The 24,193-nt window shown below is 47.3% G+C and overlaps 1 protein-coding gene across 21 annotated transcripts in view; it reads right to left on the bottom strand.

Moving 5' to 3' along the window:
- camk2b1 (calcium/calmodulin-dependent protein kinase (CaM kinase) II beta 1) overlaps positions 1-24,193 on the bottom strand; it is a 59,228-nt gene that overhangs the window by 9,387 nt on the left and 25,648 nt on the right. For 4 of the 21 annotated variants that reach the window (XM_060053952.1, XM_060053933.1, XM_060053932.1 and 1 more), the window contains 5 exons: positions 15,574-15,611; positions 13,287-13,319; positions 10,855-10,923; positions 6,102-6,146; positions 3,695-3,743 (listed from right to left, as the gene is read on the bottom strand). In XM_060053952.1, coding sequence (XP_059909935.1) covers positions 3,695-3,743; positions 6,102-6,146; positions 10,855-10,923; positions 13,287-13,319; positions 15,574-15,611 — 234 coding nt within the window. The remainder of the gene's footprint in view (positions 1-3,694; positions 3,744-6,101; positions 6,147-10,854; positions 10,924-13,286; positions 13,320-15,573; positions 15,612-24,193) is intronic. The other 17 variants (XM_060053936.1, XM_060053945.1, XM_060053946.1 and 14 more) reach the window with 7 other exon arrangements.

The following is a 24,193-nucleotide window of genomic DNA, read 5'->3' as shown; positions in this document are numbered from 1 at the left end:
CTAGACTGCATATCTGCCAATTGTTCCCTGCCTCCCTACAGACTCCCTGGTGCCTGTACAGTGTCGCTGCTCAGTGTTGCTACCGAAACGTCAACATGGTAAGTGAACACAAGCCCGTGATAGTGAACAGTTAGTAGTGAGAATCACCGAGGAGGCGAAGCGAACTTCCCAAGACGCTTGTGAAACAACACACCGACGGATATCAAACATAAAATACCAAGACACGGGAAAAACAAAACAAAAGCAGCAGCACTGCAAAGCATAGAGAGCGGGTCTCCACTGAAGTGCCACGCGGTAGCCCCCATCTGCTCAACGCACAGTCCCCCAAACCTGAGACAAGAAACGAGAAAGAGGCAAGCCGACAACGCCGCGGGCGGATTCGTTATTACCGTACACCAGAAAAAATAAAAAATCGTAAGCCCAAACAATCAAAAACATCCCGCGCTTCGGAACGGGGGGAAAAAAAAGGCAGCGGAAAAAGCAGTGAGATCCCCACGACCGACGCCTCTCAGGTTCAAAACGTGTGGAGAGCGACAGAAACCCAAAAAAAAGTCCCGGGGTCCTGTGATCAATCAGCCCCTCAGCAGTGGCTTGGATTACCGCTCAGCTGTTCGGCTCCCACACACACACACATGACATCCCCGGGACCCTACCGGGAAGTCCCATCACAGCTCTCCCCCGCCCCCCCTCTGCTCGCACCTGGAGCGTTGGGTTGGGGGTTGAGGTACTGCTACAGAATGGACTGGGTCACCCCCTCTCTGTGTGGGGTGAGGGGGGGGTTCTACGGCCAACATTGTCCCCTGGGGGGCGCGTGCTTGCCAGGTGGCGCTGCGCGCCCCCCAGCTCCTCCATGGGCACGCCGGATCTATTTCCTGTCGCCAGCGCTAAATATAGATGACCCGACAGCAGCCGCCTCTCGGCCCCCATTTTGACACAAACCGCGTGCGTGCATACGTGCACACGCTCGCATGCGCGCACACGCACGTTTGTGCTTGCATACGCACACAAACACACGCACACAACACAACACAAAACAATACAACTTATACATCAACACATTCACATCTGTTCTCTCACACACACACACACACACACACACACACACAATATATCAAATGAGTTAAGATGCACGTTATATATAACTGACTACTAACACACACACTAACACAAACAATATAAAACACACCTTGCCCTTTCCTTATTTATGAGCAGTAGACAGACAGACAATTTATCCCGAAAAGCAAATTTAAGCGTTGAGTGTTGAGATCAGTTGCTAGTTCGAGGTGGTGATAGCGGTGATACTGGTGTGTGTGTGTGTGTGTGTGTGTGTGTGTGTGTGTGTGTGTGTGTGTGTGTGTGTGTGTGTGTGTGTGTGTGTGTGTGTGTCTGTAGGGTCGGCTACAGCCCACCCAGTGAGGGTAGAGCAGGACCGTGGTGGGCAGACAGTAGAACCTGGCGGGTGTTAGGTGACTGGAATCTCAGCTTAACAAATGACTCCATAGCTATTTGTGTGTGTGTGTGTGTGTGTGTGTGTGTGTGTGTGTGTGTGTGTGTGTGTGTGTGTGTGTGTGTGTGTGTGTGTGTGTGTGTGTGTGTGTGTGTGTGTGTGTGTGTGTGTGTGTGTGTGTGTGTGTGTGTGTGTGTGTGTGTGTAAGGATTTACAGACACATACAAATGACCCTGCATGGTCTCTCTTTAGCTCTCCCTCACAGACACCGAAGCCCTTATGAAAACACTCACGGTGATCTATACGACATGGGAGTCCTTTTTTGGGAACAGACATGCACACGGAAGCACACACACACACTCACACACACACACACACACACACACACACACACACACACACACACACACACAGTTGGAGACAGAGGCAGCCACAGACGCACAAGCGCACACACGCACACACAAAGACAGAGACAGAGGCAGCCAAACAGACGCATAACACACATACACCCACACACACTCGCAAACGGAGAGAGACACACAGTGGTGCAGCAACCACATTCACACAGACTGTGTGTATGTACACACACACACGCACACACGCACACACACACACACACACACACACACTCACACACACACACACACACACACACACCACAACTCTACAAGTGAACATCACAGGTATCACTGGATTTAAGAGGTGTGTGAGCGTTAGTCAAGAACTTTAGCCCACACTTTTCGAGGTGAGCGTTGAAAGCCAGTGCAGCACTTAATTCTTTTCTGGCAGTAGACAGACGCAATACCGTTGGTCGCCACATGGGGTCAGTAAGAGCACACATGTTGATGCTTAGAAATGAATTCATAACAAATATCGTCATATTATCGACTAAAAACATCCCATGCTCCCCATATCATTAACCTTGGAAATACATAAGCATGCATTTTTGCAGATAAATAACTTGTGAGAAGATAGACATTACATTGGTTTCCGTTTTACGCTTTGTGGAAATGCCTGTCAAATAGAATTGAACCGATTGTGAAATCCTGGGCCATTACCGACACCATTGTTTATGGCAATCAGGCTGACAGCCAATGCCGATGTTTTATTTGTATTTCTTGGTTCTTATTTATTCCCCATTTTGTGTTCCCTGGCAGAGAAGCTAAAATTGTTATTATAAATACATTATTGAACAGTTTGAAGTCTTTCAGCCCTTTATTGCATATTGCATGAGCACAGATTCAATCCTAAAATTTGATAAAACCTTTAATATAACCTTCTTTCATGAGAAACATTATTTTTGTGAATAACTTTCAAAACCAATGCGACCCAACAACCGATTGGCAACTGCCGTCAGTGAATGTCATCTTAATTGTCAAAAGCCCAATGGCAGGTTGATAAAGCGTCAGAGGAACCAACAACGATAGAAAAGCCCTGTGAGAATAAAGCAGAGAACACAGAGATCCTCGGCGTACAAACAGAGGTGATTTCCTCCCAAGGTTTAATTGAAGGGAATCCGACCCAGCCTCACATCATTAAGGCGGCTAACGTATGCGTCCAGTGCGCCTTTTTCTACGCGTGCATTTGATCTAACAGCTGTGTGTAATTAAAAGGTCTGTAAGCATCCTTGACACGAAAACAAACGGGGGCCTGTTGCAGAACAAACGACCCTTCTTCCCAGCAGCCATACTGCAACAAACACATGTTTAGCACATCAACGTGAGTCAGATTCATTGATATGCACCGGTGTAGAGAATACTAACCAAGCAACTGCCGTTGCACGCATTGAAAAGACTACAAAGGGGAACGACAGTAGTATGTTGCTAAACAAGACACTTTGTGGTGAGCCCTAATTTCCTGTTTGGATCGGTAAAGTTCATCTCATCATAAAAGGTGCATATTGTAACGATTGGGCCGTACATTGTAAATTGTAGTTGTGTGTATGTACATAGCATATGTACAACAATGTCTTAAAAATATAAAAATTCACAAAAAGATATTAAGCAAACCGAAATAGCTGTGGCATTTTGCTACAAGCTTGATTGTAGTAGTCAAACAGTATTGTATTGTTTATCATTGGGAGGTTTCCCAGTCACAGTGTGGCATTCAACCCATTTAAAACAAGTGAACATCTGGTGTGATTGGATATGCACGGGTGAGGTGAATTACAGCTGCTTTCAGCTGGCCAATGAGAGGCCTTGCATTCTAATGCTACCCCCTGTTGAAAGTCAGTCTCCCCAATCCTACCTTTCACATCGTCATCTTCAACAGTGGTGTTGCTGCTGTCAGACGATTCCTAGAGAGTGAGAGAAAGGGAGAGGGAGAGAAAGAGAGCGAGGGAGAGAGAGAAACAGTCAGTTTGAGTTTTAGATGTTGCCGTTGATTGGAGGGAAATGGGGTACTTTGGGATGCCACCGGAGTCGTGAGTCAGCGCGTTAGAGAGTTTCATAAAAAAAAGGATAACGGGAAGTCTGTTTGAGTCATCGGGTCATAAAACTTCATTCTCATGAACCAATTCTGCCCGCAGCAGGGCGAATGAGGGGCTGTTCGTCCTTCAGATGAACAGGGTTAGAGGAGATGAACGGTTGCCTAGGCGGCAAACCAAACACGATACAGAACCGAAACGACACAACGAAGCACCGGTGACTGAAACACATATTTGTGTGTCAGTCACAAACACACATCCAAAAGGGACAAAACAAGATTCACAAATGTAATTCATCACTTACAAATAAAGGTTCAATATCTACATGAAAATATGTAAATCTAAATACATATTTTGATTGACATATATTTGCAATATTGATTTTTACAAATTACCTATTTTTAAATACAGCTTAAACATTTGTGAATGATGAATTCATACACCAATTTGTACGTTGTGTATAGCCCCACAACCCTCCACACATCGTACAGGAGAACAAGCTGCACACTGCTCCCTACCTCCCTTTCCCCAACTTTACCTGCAAGTCCAGTTATCCTGTACACATTCAACAGCGCTTTTTTTTAATTTCCCCTCCTTTGCCTCAAATGATTTTCGATGTCTATGTCAGTGGGCCAGGCATTTTACTAGTTCACATTTGTAGGAGATCACGGAACTCCGTTCCCTCTCTTCACTTTCGGTTTATCTCTCCCTAGCTTCCCTTCCTCCCACGGCTCATGTCTGCTGCTTAGGCTTGATCGAAGGCCTATGGCACGCTTCCACCCACTTTACATCCCCAGCATCTGGAATGGCTTCCAGATGTTGATGGTTAATCAGCTCTCTCTCCCTCTCTCCCTTCCTCTCTCTTTCCCTCCCTCTCTTCCTCTCTCTCTTCTCAGCCGTGGGTCTAGCCCACTGTGTCTCTGGCTGTCTCTCTGCAACATTTAGCCAGGAGAGCTCCCTGATTGCCAATTAGTGTGCCTAATGGTCTTAAATCCCCACTGCTAAGAGAAAGGCATGTAGAGACAGCATCTGACCTCATTATATACTTCAGAGAGTTTGGTTCAGACAGATGGATAAGCACATAGATTGATATACACATGTTTATACAATCTGCGTACATTAGCATCGCTGTATACAGAAGAGCCATGCATTAAACTCTGAGAAGTATCCAATAGTCTGTAAAGAAATGTGTCCGTTTGTTAAGGTTTTTTTAAAGGGGACATATTATACTACCAGGTGTGAATGTGACTAGCCTTACAAGCCGTTTCGAAAATCTGCCCCATATGACATAACTAATGGGCGTGTCCACCTAGATCTGTGCTGGATAGATCAGTCTACCAGCCTACCCAGTGGACTGAAGTAAACGGTGCTCATCTATCCAGCACAGATCTAGGTGGACACGCCCCCTAGTGATGTCATATGGGGCAGATTTTCTAAACGGCTTGTAAGGCTAATCACACTCACACCCAGTGGTATAATTGGTCCCCTTTAAGCTATATTCAAGTTGCTTTCTGCACACGCACGCACCCACTGATTTAAGCAGCTTGAAGCGCACACACACACACACACACACACACACACACACACACACACACACACACACACACACACACACACACACACACACACACACACACACACACACACACACACACACACACACACAAAGAACACAAAAACACACACAAAATTCAGTCCAAAACTACAAAATATAGAGATATATAAAAACGTAGATACTGGATACTCTCATGCAAACAAATCCTACATTGAAGCAAACCTAAACATAACATGCATACTCCGCACACCAACAAATGCATATGCATCACACCGCCGAGCCCATAAAGCTCCCACACCCAGCGGGAGGATGGCATTTGTAGATGCCATCTCTGGTGCCCCTTTTTATACTTCTCCTTGGTCTCACTCCAAATAGAAGAAGGTGAAGAAGAACTACGCCCCTCTGGGTGACGCAGCTCCCCTAGGTCTACTCCACGTGACGTAGCCGTCCCCCCACCTCCAACACACCCAGTGAGTACAACGCACACGGTGCACGCCAAAACACACACGCCCACACGCCAAACACACTCATTAGCAAACAGATGTGCCGTGAGTTCAAACGACTTGGGATGAAACCAGTGGAAGGAGATGGAGGGGGAGGAGGAGGAGGAGGAGGAGGAGGAGGAGGAGGAGGAGGAGGAGGTCAGGACAGGGGAAGGGGGGTGACATATGTACCTTTTTCCCATCCATTGGGTTATGGATGACAGTAGTCTGTGGCTCCTAAAGAGAGAGAGGAGGTGGAAAGTCGGAGGAGATAGTGAGGGAGAGGGAGGGGAGGTGGGAGGTGACGACATTAGGATAAAAAAAGGGGTAAGAGGGGGAGGGGGCAGTGTGAAATATATGATATACGAGAGAGAGAGAGAGAGAGAGAGAGAGAGAGAGAGAGAGAGAGAGAGAGAGAGAGAGAGAGAGAGAGAGAGAGAGAGCGAGCAACAGGGAGAGGGGGAGAGAAAGAATAAGGGAGAAATTGATCGAGGGAGAGAGTTGAGGGACAGAGATAGAGATCGAGAGAGAGCAGTATAAATGTTGGATGGGAAAAGAGAGAGAAAGACAAGGGAGAGGTAGTTAAGTCTGGCGTAGGAGTGATGTGAGATCCTTGCTGAGGAGTGGGTGGATAAGCTGAACACTGTAATTTGGTGTCAGGTTTTTTTTTCTCCTTTTTTTTTTTTTTACGCACGCACGCACACACATCAAACTAACGCTCAAACACATCCTTACGCACAGAAGAAACACAAAGGATATAAATTGCGATGTGCCCAAAGCCCATCAGTTCAAACACACAAATTACCACGTAGACACAAACGAGAGAGAGAGAGAGAGAGAGAGAGAGAGAGAGAGAGAGAGAGAGAGAGAGAGAGAGACGAAAGAGAGAACGAAAGAGAGAACGAGAGAGAAAGAGAGAAAACAAGAGAGACAGCGATCGAGAACGAGAGAGAGATAGAGAACTTTCATCGGATGTGATACACACAAAAATTGCAATACACACACAACCCTCTAGGCTAGACATGGGCACCTCAAAATCAATACACATATGGAGAAGAGAAACATGAAGGAGTATGTGGCATCTCTGTCGGCCCTCATCGCGGCAAAGCTGCCCGGCTATTTCCACATGCAGACCCCCATCTTCAGCATGATGGGAAACAGCTGACATGTTCATCAAACAAACAAACAAACAAGCAGAGGGGATGCAGATACAAAGCAAAGCCCATCCAATATTTATGAACATACAAATGCAGACAGAGAAAAGCGGCCACAACGCAATAACGAGTGCCACCGAGTGACGCACGAGGAACCCGTGCCAACGAGGGAGCCAGGCGGCTCACACAACCACCGTCTCAGAGACAGTTCAAACCGTCGGCCCGGTTTATGGTAAGAGTCAATATTATGTGTTCTTGTTTTTTCCGATTTTTATGGTTTGGTGGTAGGACGTTGTTGCAATCGGGTCTCTCTTCCGAAAGATGCATCAAGCCCTTAAAGAGACTAACCTATATGAATAAATGTTGAATAATATAAAAAAATACTTGTTCATTTCTCAGGGACTAATGTCACAGCCAGAACGAGTTGAAGATCACGACCTTTGACCTTCTTTCTTAAATAGACAAACGCAGGAGACATTCCGCTCCGGCTTTTATTCACCGCCAAGTGCTGGCGCGTTTCATTTCCTTCCTTATCTGTGTCGCACACGCACACACCCTACGTTCCTGCATGAAGACTACCGCCGCCCTACTCTCATATCTTACCCCCCCACAGAGGGTCCCCATCCCCCTGTGGCCTCCTCATCCTCCCTCCCACGACAGGAAGTGACACCTTCACAATGACCAATCCTCAGCCAGCTGTCTCCCTGGCAGAGGCGGCCGTGTTCCCAAGGCAACCGTCGCCAGGGGCTACGGGCTACAGTGACGGTGGCCGTGGGAGCGACGGGGATGAGCAGAGACAAAGTACCTGCAGCTTGAGGACCGACTCGGTACGCGACGATGTGTCACACATCAAACGTCAGATCCGTGGCTCAACTCTGACGACAGGGGGAGCTCAAACCGGGGTGAACGGGGAGTTTCACTTCCTATTCAGGTACGTTTTGACCCATCGTGTCAAAGCGGGTGGGGTGACACCTTGCTGGGTGCGCAAGGTGTCACCCCACCCTTTGGAGTTGAAGGTTTCCGACCCACTTTGTGCTGTATCCGCCCAGAAGCTCTGCTGTAAATGTAGTAGATCCGTTACTGCTGGATCCGAGATTCGAAAAGATGCACTGATTGCAGCGCTCATAAAGGCCTTCAGCCCCGGTGCCATGCCGTAATTCCGACGCCTCATTGTTCCGACGTCTCAATGGTCCGAAATATTTCCCATTAGATCGACGTGCCACTATGCCGACGGTTCAATGTTCCGAAAACGGAACCCATTGGTCCGAAGGTCCGTTTGTCCGACTTTTCAAAAAGGAGGCGCATTAGGCCGATGGTTCAATATGCCGAATAGGCCAAGGCGCAATTCCACATGTGTGATTATGAAACCAAAAATAAAAGACGATGTAGGCTAAGTTCCAGCAGTGCACTTCACCAAGCCAGACTGTTGCTGTGGGCTTGAATGGTCACAAGAGGGGAATTTATGAAGCGCACGTTATACAAGGACTAATGCTTTTACTGTAAAGAAGTCAAACGGTGAGTGAAAAACAAATAAAAATTTTATCTTTAGTAGCTGTGTGTGGGCCTATATATATATATAGTCCAACTTATACCTCATACCGTGTGTGTGTGTGTGTGTGTGTGTGTGTGTGTGTGTGTGTGTGTGTGTGTGTGTGTGTGTGCGTGTGCTCGCGCCCGTGTTGAGAATTAGACCTACGCTCTCTGTCCGTGGGGCTGAAACACCGTGTCGAAATGAAGTGAAGCGTTGTCACTTTTCTCTCCAATATTCATCGTGAACGTGATATGTAGGCCTATGTTGTATTTTGGAGAGAGAGTGAGAGAGCGCGAGCGAGGTATACAACTCTTTATATGCAGTAGGCCTATTCGGCATATTGAACCTTCGGCCTAATGCGCCTCCTTTTTGAAAAGTCGGACAAACGGACCTTCGGACCAATGGGTTCCGTTTTCGGAACAATGAACCGTCGGCATAGTGGCATGTCGATCTAATGGGAAATATTTCGGACCATTGAGACGTCGGAACAATGAGGCGTCGGAGTTACGGGCAGGCCCCTCAGCCCCGCACTCTGCTAGTCAAAAGCAGTTAAAGCCACGAGGAACAGAGGACGGGTCAATGTAACGAGAGCGCTTGTGTCCCGAGCAACAGACAGGCTGCCCTGCCACTGTAGAATCCCTTCAAGGCTGAGGGAAAAAAGATAACATCTTTTCTGTGGGTTGCTGCCGCCTACCCACACCTTCCTTCACACGTTATGATCCACATCCTGGTCGAGGAGAGCTAATCACAACACAGACGATCACACATCTGCATGTGGGAGTCGTTTATGTGCAAGCACACACACACACACACACACACGAATGCACGTGCATAACATACAAATCACTGACGCACGGCATATACAGAACATTTATAAAGAATAACAGCACATCCTGAGGGCGTGGGGTGAAGTCTTTGGCTCAAGGGCGAAATAGTGAGTCACACATTTTGGGAGAACCAATCGGAACGTAGGGTCTTCTAATTACATAAACTCTATGTTACCTCTGAGGCAACCATGTAAAACAACCCCTAAAATCTGATCGCTGCGATGAAATATTGGGGGAAGGGGGTCCCCCTTTGAAATCTGCCCCATGGTTTGGCTATTGACCCCGTCTTTTCTGCAGCCCGGGTTTAACTGCTCACAGACCCTCTCGTGTCCAGGAAGCAACCACTTGCCCGAACGACCGTCTGGGACACATGAACATGAGATTCTTGGCCTGTGGTGCATACAGCTGGTGCAGCAGTTATTTTCAGGGCATAGCAAATGCCAAAATTACCAGAATTGCCAGCTGCGGTACGTGCCTTAATGGCCGACGTCATCGGCATGTTTTCCGGTACCAGAGATTTACGATTCGGCGTGGCAACGGCCTCAAGTTTAAAGATGGCACACTGACGTATTGAAACCACCGTGGGCTGGTGATGAATGGCAGCAAATGGTGTTAAGGCAGGGTTGACATTTTAAGACCCTTCACTAAATATATGGTTGTGTTTTTGAAGACTGTGTGTGTGTGTTTGTATGTACCATTAGCGATATGTTTATGCATATCTATACAAACACATACTTTTATGGATCGTTATCATGAACTATAAACATGCATGCATGGGTGGATCATTTATAGATGAATCGATGGATACTGTGTGTAATGGATACACTTCCTCTGACCCAACAAAGCAGAAATAAGAAATCTAGTGTTTGTATTGTCTGTCTGACAACAACGCTGTCGGTCGGAATGACAGTGGGCATGCAGACTCCCCAACCCATGATGGAGTCACAGTCCTCTACACTAACTACAAGCTTCCTGACAGCACCTGCTACTGTGATGATATGTCCAGGAAGACCCCCACTCTCACGCACGTTTGAGCGAGGGTCTTTTCACTTGTCGCAGGTTCACCGATCAAAAACCCAGATCCACATCAAGACAGACAGCTTCAGAAGAAAGACGCTTCAAAAGGGGAAACGGGTTGGCTGGAGTGGTGTGAGGTGAAGGGGGGGGGGTGTCAAGGAAAGCAGGCTAATCAGTCAGACGGACAGATAGACACACAGACAGACAGGGGACAGGTTGAAGGAAAATAAATATCTATCTCTTGTTTCTATGTTGTGGTAAGCAGTTTGCTTTTTTAATGTTGGTTTTATGTACACTAATGATTCTTGCACTTTTTGGGTTATATCCTCATCGTTGAATACACTATTGTTAAGTCGCTAGTAGCTTGATAATGTTATGTAAAACATGATGTAGCGAGAGGGGGAGACGGTAAATACCAGAGCAGGAGTCGGGACGTTTCCCTTTGGGCTGGTGACTATGCTGCTCTTGGTGCTGTTTGTCTGAGGCTGTGCCGGAAAGGAAAGGAAGGGAGAGGGGAGGAAGGACACATTACAAAACCAGAGTGTTAAAAACAAGAGGTTTCAGGTCCGTGCGGACGCGCAAGGATTTGTGACCGTGCATGTGGTTGTGTTTTTCGGTTTGTGTTCTGTGTGTAGGGGCAGATGGGGGTCGGGTGTGATACAGTGGAACTCACAACACTGACTAACAGTCCTGTCCCCTGAGGGGCTGTTCTCACCCCTGTGATGATGTTGAGACATCATCACGTTGTACTGCGCTTTAAGGCCTGGGACCTGAACAGTGTTAAGGGGCTGTGTCAAAAAGCCATGTGTTCATTTAGGACTGTATTGACGCCAGTTTAGCAATGCCATTTCGATGAATGTCATCGAGTTTAGAGCCAGTTCAAAGGCACCCTGGAATATGAACAATCAAAGCACTTTATTTTGATCCAATCGAATTGGCGTGGAACCTACGTCAATGGGAAAATTGTATCCTGTAGTACAGAATAAACCATAGGTGTGGGTTTCAACTGAAGTGAAAATATTTCAGGTTCATGTGGTTTTCTGCCCACACATCAAAGTATTTAATTACTGATTTATCTCTACCTTCCCACGGTTTGTACCAACTAGCAAATCCAAAGAGTCTAAATTCTACGAAGGACTTGTACTTCACTGGATACGGGACAAGGGTTATACGTTGTCACTGACAAACTCTCAATCTCCAAAGATATCATATCCTTAATTTATGGCATATATTTGCCACACTGAATTACATCATGATGAGCAGCTGTAGGCAACAGTGCCAAGGCCAGGACTGAATCGGAAACAGTGCCCCCCAGTGGTTTGGTAGGTTATATAGAGGTCAAATAAAGAGTTGAAGGAATCAGGAGGGACCCTTCAGAATTTGAAAAGTGTGTGGAAGTGAGTGTGTGATAATGCGTGTGTGATAATGCGTGTGTGTGTGTGTGTGTGTGTGTGTGTGTGTGTGTGTGTGTGTGTGTGTGTGTGTGTGTGTGTGTGTGTGTGTGTGTGTGTGTGTGTGTGTGTGTGTGTGTGTGTGTGTGTGTGTGTGTGAGTGAGTGAGTGAGTGTGTGTGTGTGTGTGTGTGTGTGTGTGTGTGTGTGTGAGTGAGTGAGTGAGTGAGCGAGTGAGCGAGTGAGCGAGTGAGCGAGTGAGTGTGTGCTCTGTGATTTAGGGTAGATTAGAATGGGATAATGGAATAAAATGAAAAGACAGGACTAGACGGAGCAGAGACAATAGAGAACACAAAATTTGAGCATATTAAATCAGGGACAAACCCGCAAGCACTCACACTCATCAATACAAAAACCACCATGGAATTATAGTTTATGCAAACTGACAGACTTTTTGTTTTACAAACATCTCACTATGAGCACACAAAGTGAGATGTTTACACATACACACGCGCACACACACAAACACACCCATCCACCTACATATACAAGTGTACACACACACACACACACACACACACACACTCTTCTTGTCAGCCATTTCGCCCATGCCCCTAGAGAGAAAAGGGCCCTGTTGTTCTTCATTTCATCAAGACACAGGTTTCATCAAAAATAACCAGTAACCAACTCACAAGATGGACCCCTCTGGAGAGCCCTCAACCAACGAGGGCCACTCTGACAACATGTTCACAGTGAGCAGGGTCAACCACCGAGAGACGTCCACCGGCCCAGAGCTCCAAAAGGAGCCGGCCGGGTTGAGGGACCAAAGCAAGGCCAGGGCCATCTTGCTACAGCGGTGACACGCACACACACACATACACGCGCGCGTGCGCGCATACAGACACGCGCATACACAGACACACACACACACACACACACACACACACACAAGAGATTGGTACAAGATAGCCAATCATTCCAAGTATTGTTGTTGTCGGTCAGTCCCAGCGCTGTGCGTCCACTGGAGAGGAGAGGAGCTCAAGGGGAAGACGAAGGTGAAGACGAAGGTGAAGGTGAAGGTGGGCTGCAGGCGCCTGGGTCGGAGTTGACAGGAAGTGGCCTCCATGCAAGGGTGGCAGGGGTTGAGGGGGACAAGCGTTGCAGAACCAAAAGGTTTGTGGTGTTTAACGTTGACATGGGTAGCCGCCGCGGTTAACGGCAATGAGTTTGAAGTAGGTCCGTAAAAAAATAAAAAGCTGTTAAGCTCTGGCCCCGGCTAAAGATGGAGAGAAGAAAGAGGTGTGTGTGTGTGTGTGTGTGTGTGGAGGGGGGGGGGGGGGGGGGGTGGGAGGGAGGGGACGTGGAGAGACTCAAACAGGATTGGGACTAACGAGGTTCGATGGAGAAGGGGGCGAGTGGAAGGAAATCAGGAGAGTATTAATTCAGTAGCATGCTCACCATGTACTGCACAGTGGAGCTGGACTTGCGCTTCTGTCCTCGCACGATTGGATGGATGGAAAAATAGACGGATTGGTGGATGGATGGATGGACGGTAAAAAGAAGAAAGAGTCAATGGTGAAAGAGTCAACAAGGTGAATTAATTGGTTGAAACATGAAAGCCCTGAGGAAGACAAATAGCGACTTTAGGCCCTTCAACACACACGCACACACACACACACACACACACACACACACACACACACACACACACACACACACACACACACACACACACACACACACACACACACACACACACACACACACACACTCACACTCACACACACACACACCATCACTAATAAGGATCTCCACCCCACACATGGAAATCAGGGGAATGATCCTGGATCCTGGAGAATAAGTGGTGTAAGGAGACTTGATATGGTAGTAGTAGTAGTAGGAGTAGGAGTAGTAGAAGGATGAGGGATAAAAGGGAAAGCTTCGAATTCAAAGACAGGGCGAGGAGTGTTGCACCGTGGCCCAGATCAACAAGACAAGGCCAGAAGAAAGCAAGGAGCAGGCCGAGAAAGCGAAGCGAGAAGGCTGAGAGAGGGTAGTGAATTGTACAGTCATGGGGTTTACCGCAACACAATTTACATTCTCTCACTTCCTGTGAGCTGTGTACGCCCACTAACAGTTCCCCCGGAGCGAGAAGAACGGGAACATGACAAAGAAGAACCACAACGACAACGAGAATTGAAGGGGAGATTTTCAAAGAAGAATTGTGCCGGAGAGTCTACCCTTGCTGCTAAAACTCCTGCGTAACTGAAAACCCTTCCCTCTCTCGCTAATAACGCTCATTCTGAGCCGACCGTTCCAGGCGCCGAGTCAGTATCGAGAGATGAGGACGCCTGAAGCAAAGTCAGTCAAGCAAGGAGGACGGAGAATGACGCTTGGCTTATGATCTGCTAAGCATCACTGAATATAGCAACAGCCACTGGGGCGGAAAGAGAGAGGAAATATATTCAAAGCCTGGTTGGTTGGGTGGTTTTGCTGCTCGTTTTACCTGCCCGTCTCTGCGCTACGCTGGCAACACTGAACAAACGGCAAGCAAAGTCGCAACCAGGGAGGCAACAACCTGCCCTGACTGAGTGCAGGTGGCAGGTGGGCGGGTGCAGGTTGGTCGGTGTTTGGGGAAGAGAGGCAGGCAGGTGCAAGCACTGCAAATTGGCAGCTTTCGTTCTGCATGAAAGAAACTGGCAGATGCGGAAGAGAGAGAGGGAGCTGCAGGAGAGTGAGGGAGAGAGAGTGAGAGAGAGTCACATAGATAGATGGATAGATATATACAGATAGACACGTATATAGATAAGAGAGGGGAGGAAAGAAGTCAAGTGAAGGAGAAATCTTTGGAAGTGGTTTGTGGCAAGTGTGTGGGGAGCCTGTTGCTATGCAACGAGAGAGGCACAAGGGAAGTGAGCTTCTATTTTTGTAGTCTGAGTTTCCAGGGTGCAGACTTGAGCTATTCCTGGAACCAGAGTCATTCACATGCACACACACACGCTGGCATGCACGCAGGCACGCACACATACGCACACGCGCGGACTCACACACACGTAAACAAAACTGCTAAGGCAAATTATCCACACAGACAAACACATATTCACACACACGCACACACGCATACAAGTACACACACAGATACACAAACATTGATATGAGCAGATCATAAAGTCAGACGCCCACACTCCATTGGCAGCCAGCTTGCTCCTCTATCTACTACCATGCATCTCTCACACACACACGCACGCACGCACGCACGCACGCACGCACACACGCACATTAACATGAAGCACAAACAGCATACACATGTATGTGGATGGCTGGATGTGTGGGAGTGTAGAAGGTGTCAAAGCAAGTGTGTGTGTGTGTGTGTGTGTGTGTGTGTGTGTGTGTGTGTGTGTAGGATGGTGTTATATTCATTAGGGATGAACAGCAATGTAGGATTAAAGAGCAGATGGGGTGAAGGAAACTAGGAATAAATGTGTGTGTGTGTGTGTGTGTGTGTGTGTGTGTGTGTGTGTGTGTGTGTGTGTGTGTGTGTGTGTGTGTGTGTGTGTGTGTGTGTGTGTGTGTGTGTGTGTGTGTGTGTGTGTGTGTGTGTGTATCTCTAAGTATATAAAATCATGCAGAGACAGACAGAAAAATAAAGAGTTAATAGAGGGAAGAGAGGACTGGACTGGTACATTAAAGAGTACAAGAGAACGTCTTGAATGTGTGCGCGAGTGTACGTGTGAAACAGCCTTACCTTCACATCTGCCTTCTTGTTGAGTAAGCTCTTGGCTGCTGCAATGACAAGCAGAGGGGAGAGAAGCTGTCAGCAAAGGCAAATCTGAGGCTACCATGAGGACATGAGCAGAAGAAATGCAGCTGGAGCCAAAACAGCTGATCCAATGGGCCTCATCATTCACTGAGCGGCCATCTTGGCTCTAAGCGCTAACTGGTCCCCCTCCATCACCACCCACCTCGCTAGCGCTTAGAAATCCAAGATGGCCGCTACAGGTGAATAAGGACCATTGGAAGACAACAGCTATCATGGCTGAGCTGAGGTTGAGGAGAATTAGGCCTTTTGAAGGTTGGCTTTGCAAACTGGCTGTATGTATACTGTGACGTACTAGACATTACATATTTATATATACTCCAGCGCAAGATCTCCTGAGATGCAGTGCTGGGATTCTCTGAGGCCTGAGGATCGGGGACAACAATGTATTTCTCAGCCAGAACATTGCAGTATCTGTAAATAGAGAGGCATTGGAACCCGTTGTTTCCTTGTGGGGGGATATCGATGCACATGCCATTGTTCTGATCTCATATAACTGAGGAGGGGAGGAAGGAAAAAGAAAAACAAGAAGACATTGATTTCAAACATTATTCAGCAGCTAAGCAAACTCTAAAGGGGTCTTAAGAAGGATTAGTCGACGTTCAACTCTCTAATGATCGGTGTGTTTGCGCGTGTGTGTGTGTGTTTGTGTGTCTCCAGGCCTGCTAGGAGACGGTGTGTGTGGGGGGCAGGAAGAATGACTAAGCTCCATTAGCATAATACCCATCAATCTTTCACATGGTGGGGGGGGGGGAAATGGAAAAATAAACGGGCCGGTTGTAAGAGCCAACTGAAGCGCGAGCGGTTCCTGTGGGGCTGAGGTTCAGGTGCTGTGGTCGTCCCCGGCAGTGATCTGGTGATTCAGGCTCACCCCTGCGCACATCCCTATTACCCCAAAGGTGGGTATCATGCAGTTAATGAATACAGCTCGGTTGGCGTCTTCCAATTCACTTTCCTTCGTTGCAATCGCCACTTGAGCCACTTAGCACACGCTTTCATCCAAAGCCGCTTTTATACGCTTTTTCATATTCTTTCCTTTGCATTGGAGTCCTTATGCTACATGTTGTAAAGGAACAGATCAGGGGTCAGCAATAAAGGGGCAGGCTCAAGAGTGGGCAGCGGACCCTTGGGGCTTAACCCCAACCTTTCAGCTGCAAGACCAACACCCTGGATAACCGCGACACCATCACACTCACTATAGGAAACGTCTGCTGGATCAAATTGAATTGTCTTTTCAAATTGCAATGAAGGAACATAATGAATGAGCATTGATAGTTAATAAAGAGGAGATGAAAAATGCCAAACAATCTGCAAAAATGACCTTAATAGGTTTAACTCCACTACTGTGCTTTCTCTTCCTTGCCCAAGATGCAATAACACTTCATGCATGATCCTCTGGAGATAACATATGAGCATATCCAACCACTGTGCTTTATGGGATGTATTTCTCATTGATGTTGCAGTAATTCCAGTTTCCCCCAATCCTACCCCAACCCCCTCTTCCTCCCCTCCTCTTCTTCCTCCTCCCACCTCCACGACAGCGATAGATGCAACTAGAACTGGGGCTATTTCAGGCGCTGAGTGCAATTCCAAGTCTAATCACATCAGCACCGCCATCTTACGTCAAAACACTATTCTTGGCATTTATTCTCTCTCGGTCTCTCTCTGTTTCTCACCCTGAATCTATCTCACTCACAGTCACAGTCACACACACACACACACACCTTCTCCCAACCTCTCTCTCTCTATTCTCTCTGCACTGTTCTGCCTCTCATCTTCTCTCGCTTCGGTAGGTATGCGTCACTTTCCCCGGCTCCCGCGGCCAACACAGCAGGAGGCGTTGGTCCATTCTCCCCACTGCCTTGAACCTCGTTACTGTTCTCAAACACACTCATCTCATGGGGGAAAGGGTTGCAGACCGCAAGGTGGGATAGAGCCCATCTCTGGGCCTGGGACAGGTGGTGGTGGTTTGGAGGTGGGGCGGGGGGGGGGGACGTATAGATGGGCAAAGAGTGAGGGTAAGAGAGAGAGAGAGAGAGAGAGAGAGAGAGAGAGAGAGAGAGAGAGAGAGAGAGAGAGAGAGAGAGAGAGAGAGAGAGAGAGAGTGAATGAGTGAATGAGTGAGGGAGGGACAGTTTGAGAGACAGAGAGAGCGAGAGAGAGTGTGAGTGTGTGAGTGTGTGAGTGAAAGAGAGAGACAGCGAGTTGGAGAGAGAGAGAAAGCAAGGGAGAGAAAGAGTGAGCAAGTGAGTGAGAGACAGAGAGAGCAAGAGAGTGACATTCAGGGCATTGCTGCTGGGAGAGAACACGGTGTATTCAGCATCTGTAGACGGAGTTAGGAGAGCATTTCCTCATTATAGTCCAGATCTCCCAGGTCACTTTACATAAGAGTTATTAGTATTGAGGAGAGAACAGGATGTGTCAAAAGCATGCACACTCTTTCTTTGGACAAGATAGAGAGAGTAGAGAGAGAGAGAGTAGAGAGAGTAGAGAGAGTAGAGAGAGTAGAGAGAGTAGAGAGAGAGAGAGAGAGAGAGAGAGAGAGAGAGAGAGAGAGAGAGAGAGAGAGAGAGAGAGAGAGAGAGAGAGAGAGAGAGAGGAAACAGGACCTGAAAAAGACTGAAGCGAAAATAACCTTTCGTTAAAGCGAATAACAGCCTTACTAACGGATAGAACCTTCTGGAGAAAAAAGACAGGGCAACGTTCTTGAATACATGTACACAGAATGAACAAAAACACGCATAAAGGATTCCATTGGACCGTTCGGCATGTAACCATGGCAACCTGCAAGGTCAAAGGTCACTTAGAGGAGAGGAGGGGGGGGTGCTCCTTACCTTGGCACAACATACATGAAGCAAGAAGAGAGAGGAGGAGAAGTTAAAAGAACATGATAGGAAACATGGAAAAGAGTAAGAAAAGCTAAAGGAAGCTGCTACACACCGAAGCTAGATAGGGCAAGGGTCCACACGGTTAACCAATCAGATCCAGAGCTGCTATTCAACCATGATCACACAACGGGAAATACTGATTGCTTATATCCAGTCTTCAAGAGATAATTTGATTTTTTTTGTGGGATTTTTCTCAAAAGACGCGCAATAAGACACGCTGTCGTTGTGCTTGAATGTTTTAGGAGCAGGTGGACAGATGGACAAAACAGTACATGTTTGTCTTTGGCTGTTTTAGGGTGTAGGCAGTGTGTGCTTACTCATGCATGTATTGTTGACACGTGTAATACACTTGAGCCAACCTATTTCACTGTGTTTTATAAATGTGTATATCATATGTTATCTCTTCACTATCTTATTGAAAATCTAAAGATGCAGAGAATTTTCCATGCACTTCTAAAGTTCACAGAAACTGCGCAGGGGAAGATCTTTGAACAAAGTTTTCTGACATCCATATCTTACTGAAAATATCATTTGAAAAGATTTCTAGTTGAAGGTTAGTCTTCTTGTGAGGAGCTGTGCGTGATAACCTTTAACAGTCTCAGTTTACTGAATATAACTAAAACATTTATATTGCATCAGAAATAATGTTGTGTTTCGAAATAGTGTGTGCAAGCCCAAAGCCGGGTCAGAGCTTTCAAGGACTGTCTGAAAACTGCAAGTAGAAGCATCTCATATACTGCAGTGGTATTCATCTCACATTTTAATCAAAATGTCTAAATATAACACTTTTTTTTACGATCAGCAGCACTTTGGCAATTTCCCTACACTAAGCTGGCTTTCACTAACTATAGTTTTGAAATGGACAAAAATACATAAAACATTAAAGTTTGTCTCAATCTCATTTGTTAACAAAACAATGAGTACAACCACCGCCGTGCTTATTTTTTTTTTGAGGCGGGCAAGCCATGAATAATTTCCAAGATGAGATTTTTCAACAAAATTGCAGTTGCAGTTTCCCCCAGACATTTTACCAGTGCCACACTCCATTCCTGACGAAGCCCTGCGCGCGTGAATTGGTTCATCTACGAGTTTGTTCATCTGTGTTTGACTGTACATACGGGGGGTGTCTATCAGCATTGAGCCTCTATGTACGCGTGTGTGTCTAGTACAAGTAGAAGAAGTGGAAGTACAAGTAGTAGCAGTAGTGGTAGTTGCAGAGCCCTCCAGCAAGGCAGCGCTTTAGCGGGCGAGGGGACATTGATGCGGAGAGGCAGGGCACTATCAATATTTGATCGGAGAGAGTGAGGGAGAGGACACAGAGTCTTGGTTGAAAACACGGAGGGCAGAACAGCTCCCTGTTCTAGTGCTGGTGCAGCATCCACGGCCCACACATACCCATGAAGCCGCCTGCCCGTATGAATTGTATTGTTTTTATTTTTGTTTGTTGTTGGACGTAGCTTGTATTTTTCATTCATATTTTATTAGAATTTTTACAGGGCACTCGGGTAGAATGGTTTTGAATCTCCATGAGACTTCCTTGTTAAATTTAAATAAAACGCGACCCCCCCAACGGGGGGGTCACTGAGGAGGGAAATCGTGCAGCTGTGATGTGGAAAATGTTCATCCAAAGTATGCTGGACTGGAGGCTGACGACCATGTAATGACGGCTCTCTGTAATGCTTGAATTATGCATTAATATCATGTGCACTTCTGGAAAACACTTCTACTCAACGGGAGGGCCGGGGGGGGGGGCGGGAGGGGAGAGTTTGGCTGCATTTCCTGAGAAATCAACCAGTCTTGCATTTTTACACAGCATTATCAACCGTGCACCAGAAATCACCCCCCCCCCCCCCCTTGCTTGCAGCAGCGCATGCACTAGGCCAGTGCTCCATGCAGCATTCACTGGACAGCACGCGGGGTCGTTCCATTCGAGTAAGTAAAGGGGGTGGGCACGTTTCATCTTCCTTATCAGTACAGATAAAGAGACAGAGGCCGATAGGAAGAAAGAGACTGAGAGATCATGTAAAAAGGAGGATATGTGTTAAAGACCACATGTGGGAGGGGAAGAAAGAGTAGTGAATGAATCCAAAAGATCATGGGTATGAAAGAACGGCAGAGAAAGATGAACCCAGAGAAATGAGTCCATGAGTAGTATAGGGGCGGAACAGAGGCCGTGAGGTCAGAGGTGACCAATGGGAAGAGAGATGGAGAGAATAAATAGAGAGTTAGAAGCCATAGTGAGTGATGCTGGGCGCAGGCAACTGCCTAATCAGAGTAGAGAGAGAGAGACAGAGAGAGAGGGAGACAAGGCACTGCAGATGAACCAATGGGTGCGCGGTGGGGAGGTGTGTAGAGGACAGGTCTGCCATCATGCTCTGAGCGTCCATGCCAGGAGAAACAGGGGAGGAGACAGAAGAGGATGGGGGAGGTGAGGCGGGATCACACCCTAGGCGTGTCCGGGGGGGGCCCCCCCAAGTGCTACCTTGTTCCACCAGCCCTGCGGTGGTGCCGGCCGCGGCAGCCACCGCAGCCGCCGCCGCCGTGACCGACGCTGGAGCGGTGGACTGTCTGCTGCCAACTGTTAGTGTCCACGACATCAAGAGAGAGAGAGGGAGAGGAAGAGAGGGAGAGAGAGCCAGACATACAGAGAGAGAGAGAGGGGAAGAGAGAGGGAGAGAGAGCCAGACATACAGAGAGAGAGAGAGGGGAAGAGAGAGGGAGAGAGAGCCAGACATACAGAGAGAGAGAGAGGGGAAGAGAGGGAGAGAGAGCCAGACATACAGAGAGAGAGAGAGGGGAAGAGAGAGGGAGAGAGAGCCAGACATACAGAGAGAGAGAGAGGGAAGAGAGAGGGAGAGAGAGCCAGACATACAGAGAGAGAAAGGAAGAAATAGAGAGAGATACCCAGCCACAGAGAGAGAGAGAAAGTGAAAGGCAGAGATGAAGGTAAAAAGAAGATGGAAGGAAAAAGGAAAATGAAAGAGGAAGTGAAAGAGGAAGAAGGAAGGGAGGGAGAATCGAGAGAATGGAAATGAAAGGGCATAAATAAAGTTAATAAGAAGGTTAATAAGATGAAAAGAGTTGATCAAATAAACGGTGGGAGTATGTGTGGGTTGATATCCCAGAGAAAACACAACACATACGTATGTGTCACACACAAGAAGCACAGTGCCGACATGGTTGTGGATCGTGGAACTGCGTGGTATGGAACGAGTTCAGGGAATTGTTTAATCTTTTTTTAGCAGAATAATAAATAAAATGCATGTGTGATCTGTACTTAAGAGTAATGCAATGCTTAAATCAATAAAAAACTAAATTAATGTTGGATTGTGTGGAGCTAATACATCCTCAACAATCTCTCTCTCTCTCTCTCTCTCTCTCTCTCTCTCTCTCCTCTCTCTCTCTCTCTCTCTCTCTCTCTCTCTCTCTCTCTCTCTCTCTCTCTCTCTCTCTCTCTCTCTCTCCTCTCTCTCTCTCTCTCTCTCTCTCTCTCTCTCTCTCTCTCTCTCTCTCTCTCTCTCTCCCCCTGATTGCCTCCTGATTGCCTGAGGGGAGAGATTGGCAGGTTGACCCAACTTGAGTAACAGACCACTTCTGAGGAGGTCAAGAGTGAGAGAAATGTGATTTGAAGGGTGGTCTGAGAGCATCCCACACACACACAAACACACACACACACACACAAACAAAACACACATTTGTGTGTGTGTGTGTGTGTGTGTGTGTGTGTGTGTGTGTGTGTGGTGTGTGTGTGTGTGTGTGTGTGTGTGGTGTGTGTGTGGTGTGTGTGTGTGTGTGTGTGTGTGTGTGTGTGTGTGTGTAGAGAGAGATGAACTACAGAATTTCAGCCCTGCAGTCTCATTCCAGATATGCTTCCATTGTCCATAGGATATTACTGGAGCAAGCCAAATCTCAGAATGCTTTTTATACACACAGTCAAAAGCTAACTGAACTACATAGAACCACAGATACAAAATAAACAGACAGACTCTATGATGATATCAACAAAAATGTCTGGTGTTTCTGCATAGTATTACTGAGTCGCTCCACAGTTAACCATTTCTTAAAGAAAAAGCCCTCATGTAAAACCTATTTATTTTATATTCATTTATTTCTACCACTTTTTTTTGTCTTCCACACCTGGGCGCTTGTCCATTTCATGCCTCCAACACTTACAATCACACTCATCAAACACCCACCTCACCACTTTCTTTTTAAGCGGCAATTCAAAAAGAAAAAGAATACATTTATTCTAAGGACTATTTAAAAAGGTACAAAATGAGTGGTTGGAAAGAGATGGTTTTGTGATGATGCCAGGTAAAGTGGCTAAGCTCTGCTCGTACCAGAGAAGTTCCGAGACACCAGCATGGTAGTGAGAATGGCGCCTGTCAAAAAGAATCAATGACACGTTAGGATTGTTACGACATGCTGTCTATCACAACCTGCTCTGTGTTTTCACTACAGAACACATGCAGAGATGAACAAGAGGCCAGGGCAAGAGACACAAATAACGTATTTTACTCTGTTACTTTAGGACAGTAGCGGCAAGTTACATCTTACACTTAATATGGTAATCACACCCTGACACACACACACACACACACACACACACACACACACACACATACCTTGAGTTTCCTCCTGGCGTTGAACTTCTTCAGGCACTCCACGGTCTCCTGTCTGTGCATCATGGACGCCACGGTGGAACGTTGCTGCAATGAGAGGAGGAAGATGTACAATGATACATGACAGGGGAACAAATAGCAATTCCAAATATCCCAAAATATGACATCTGGTTTATGTCCCTATCCATTTTTGTGAACGTGTGTGTGTGTGTGTGTGTGCATGTGTGTCCAAGCACTTTGGATGAGTGTGCAAGGATTGGTTGCATAACGTCATCCAAATGAACGACGTGAGGTCAATATGAATCAATCTGCCTGTCTGGGTTCCATCTGCCTGAGTCTTCCGTCTCCCTCAGGCTTTTGTGGGGGTCCGATCAAAGAGTCCGTCAAGCTGAGTGCTGACGGACTCCGATGGCGGAGCGGGCTTGGGGGTGTAATGGCGCCCATGTAGCCTCGAACCACTGGTGGTCACACAGTAGCCGCGCCAGCACGGTTTAGCGCTCGTACAGAAACGTGCGCACCGTCTCCGGTGTCCATCTGTCATCCCTTCTGGTCTTTCGACTCGTCTGCCTCAATCTGTCGTCAACCCAGCGTTGAATCTGTCCGTCTGTATGTCTGTTTACCCATCTATATGTCTGTCTGTCTGTTTACACAGCTATACGTCTGTCTGTCTGTCCGTCCGTCTGTCTGTTTACCCATCTATATGTCTCTCCGTCTGTTCACACAGCTATATGTCTGTTTGTCAGTCTGCTCCCCCAGCTGTCTATGTGTCTGCTCCCCCAGCCGTCTGGTGGGGTCTGGTGGGGTCTGGCGGGTCTGGCGGGGTCTGGCGGGTCTGGTGGGGTCTGGCGGGGTCTGGGCGGGGTCTGGCGGGGTCTGGCGGGGTCTGGCGGGGTCTGGCGGGGTACTTACGCAGACCCATGGGTGTTTGAGGGCCTCCTGCGCGGTGGATCCTCTTGGCTGGGTTGATGGTCAGCATCTGGTGATCAGGTTCTTGGCTTCGGGGGTCACCGTGTCCCACTCAGGAGACGGGAACTACAG

The sequence above is a fragment of the Gadus macrocephalus genome, chromosome 6 (genome assembly GCF_031168955.1).
Source record: "Gadus macrocephalus chromosome 6, ASM3116895v1".
NCBI classification, from domain to species: Eukaryota; Metazoa; Chordata; class Actinopteri; order Gadiformes; family Gadidae; genus Gadus; species Gadus macrocephalus.
This window is presented reverse-complemented; position numbering and strand designations above follow the sequence as displayed.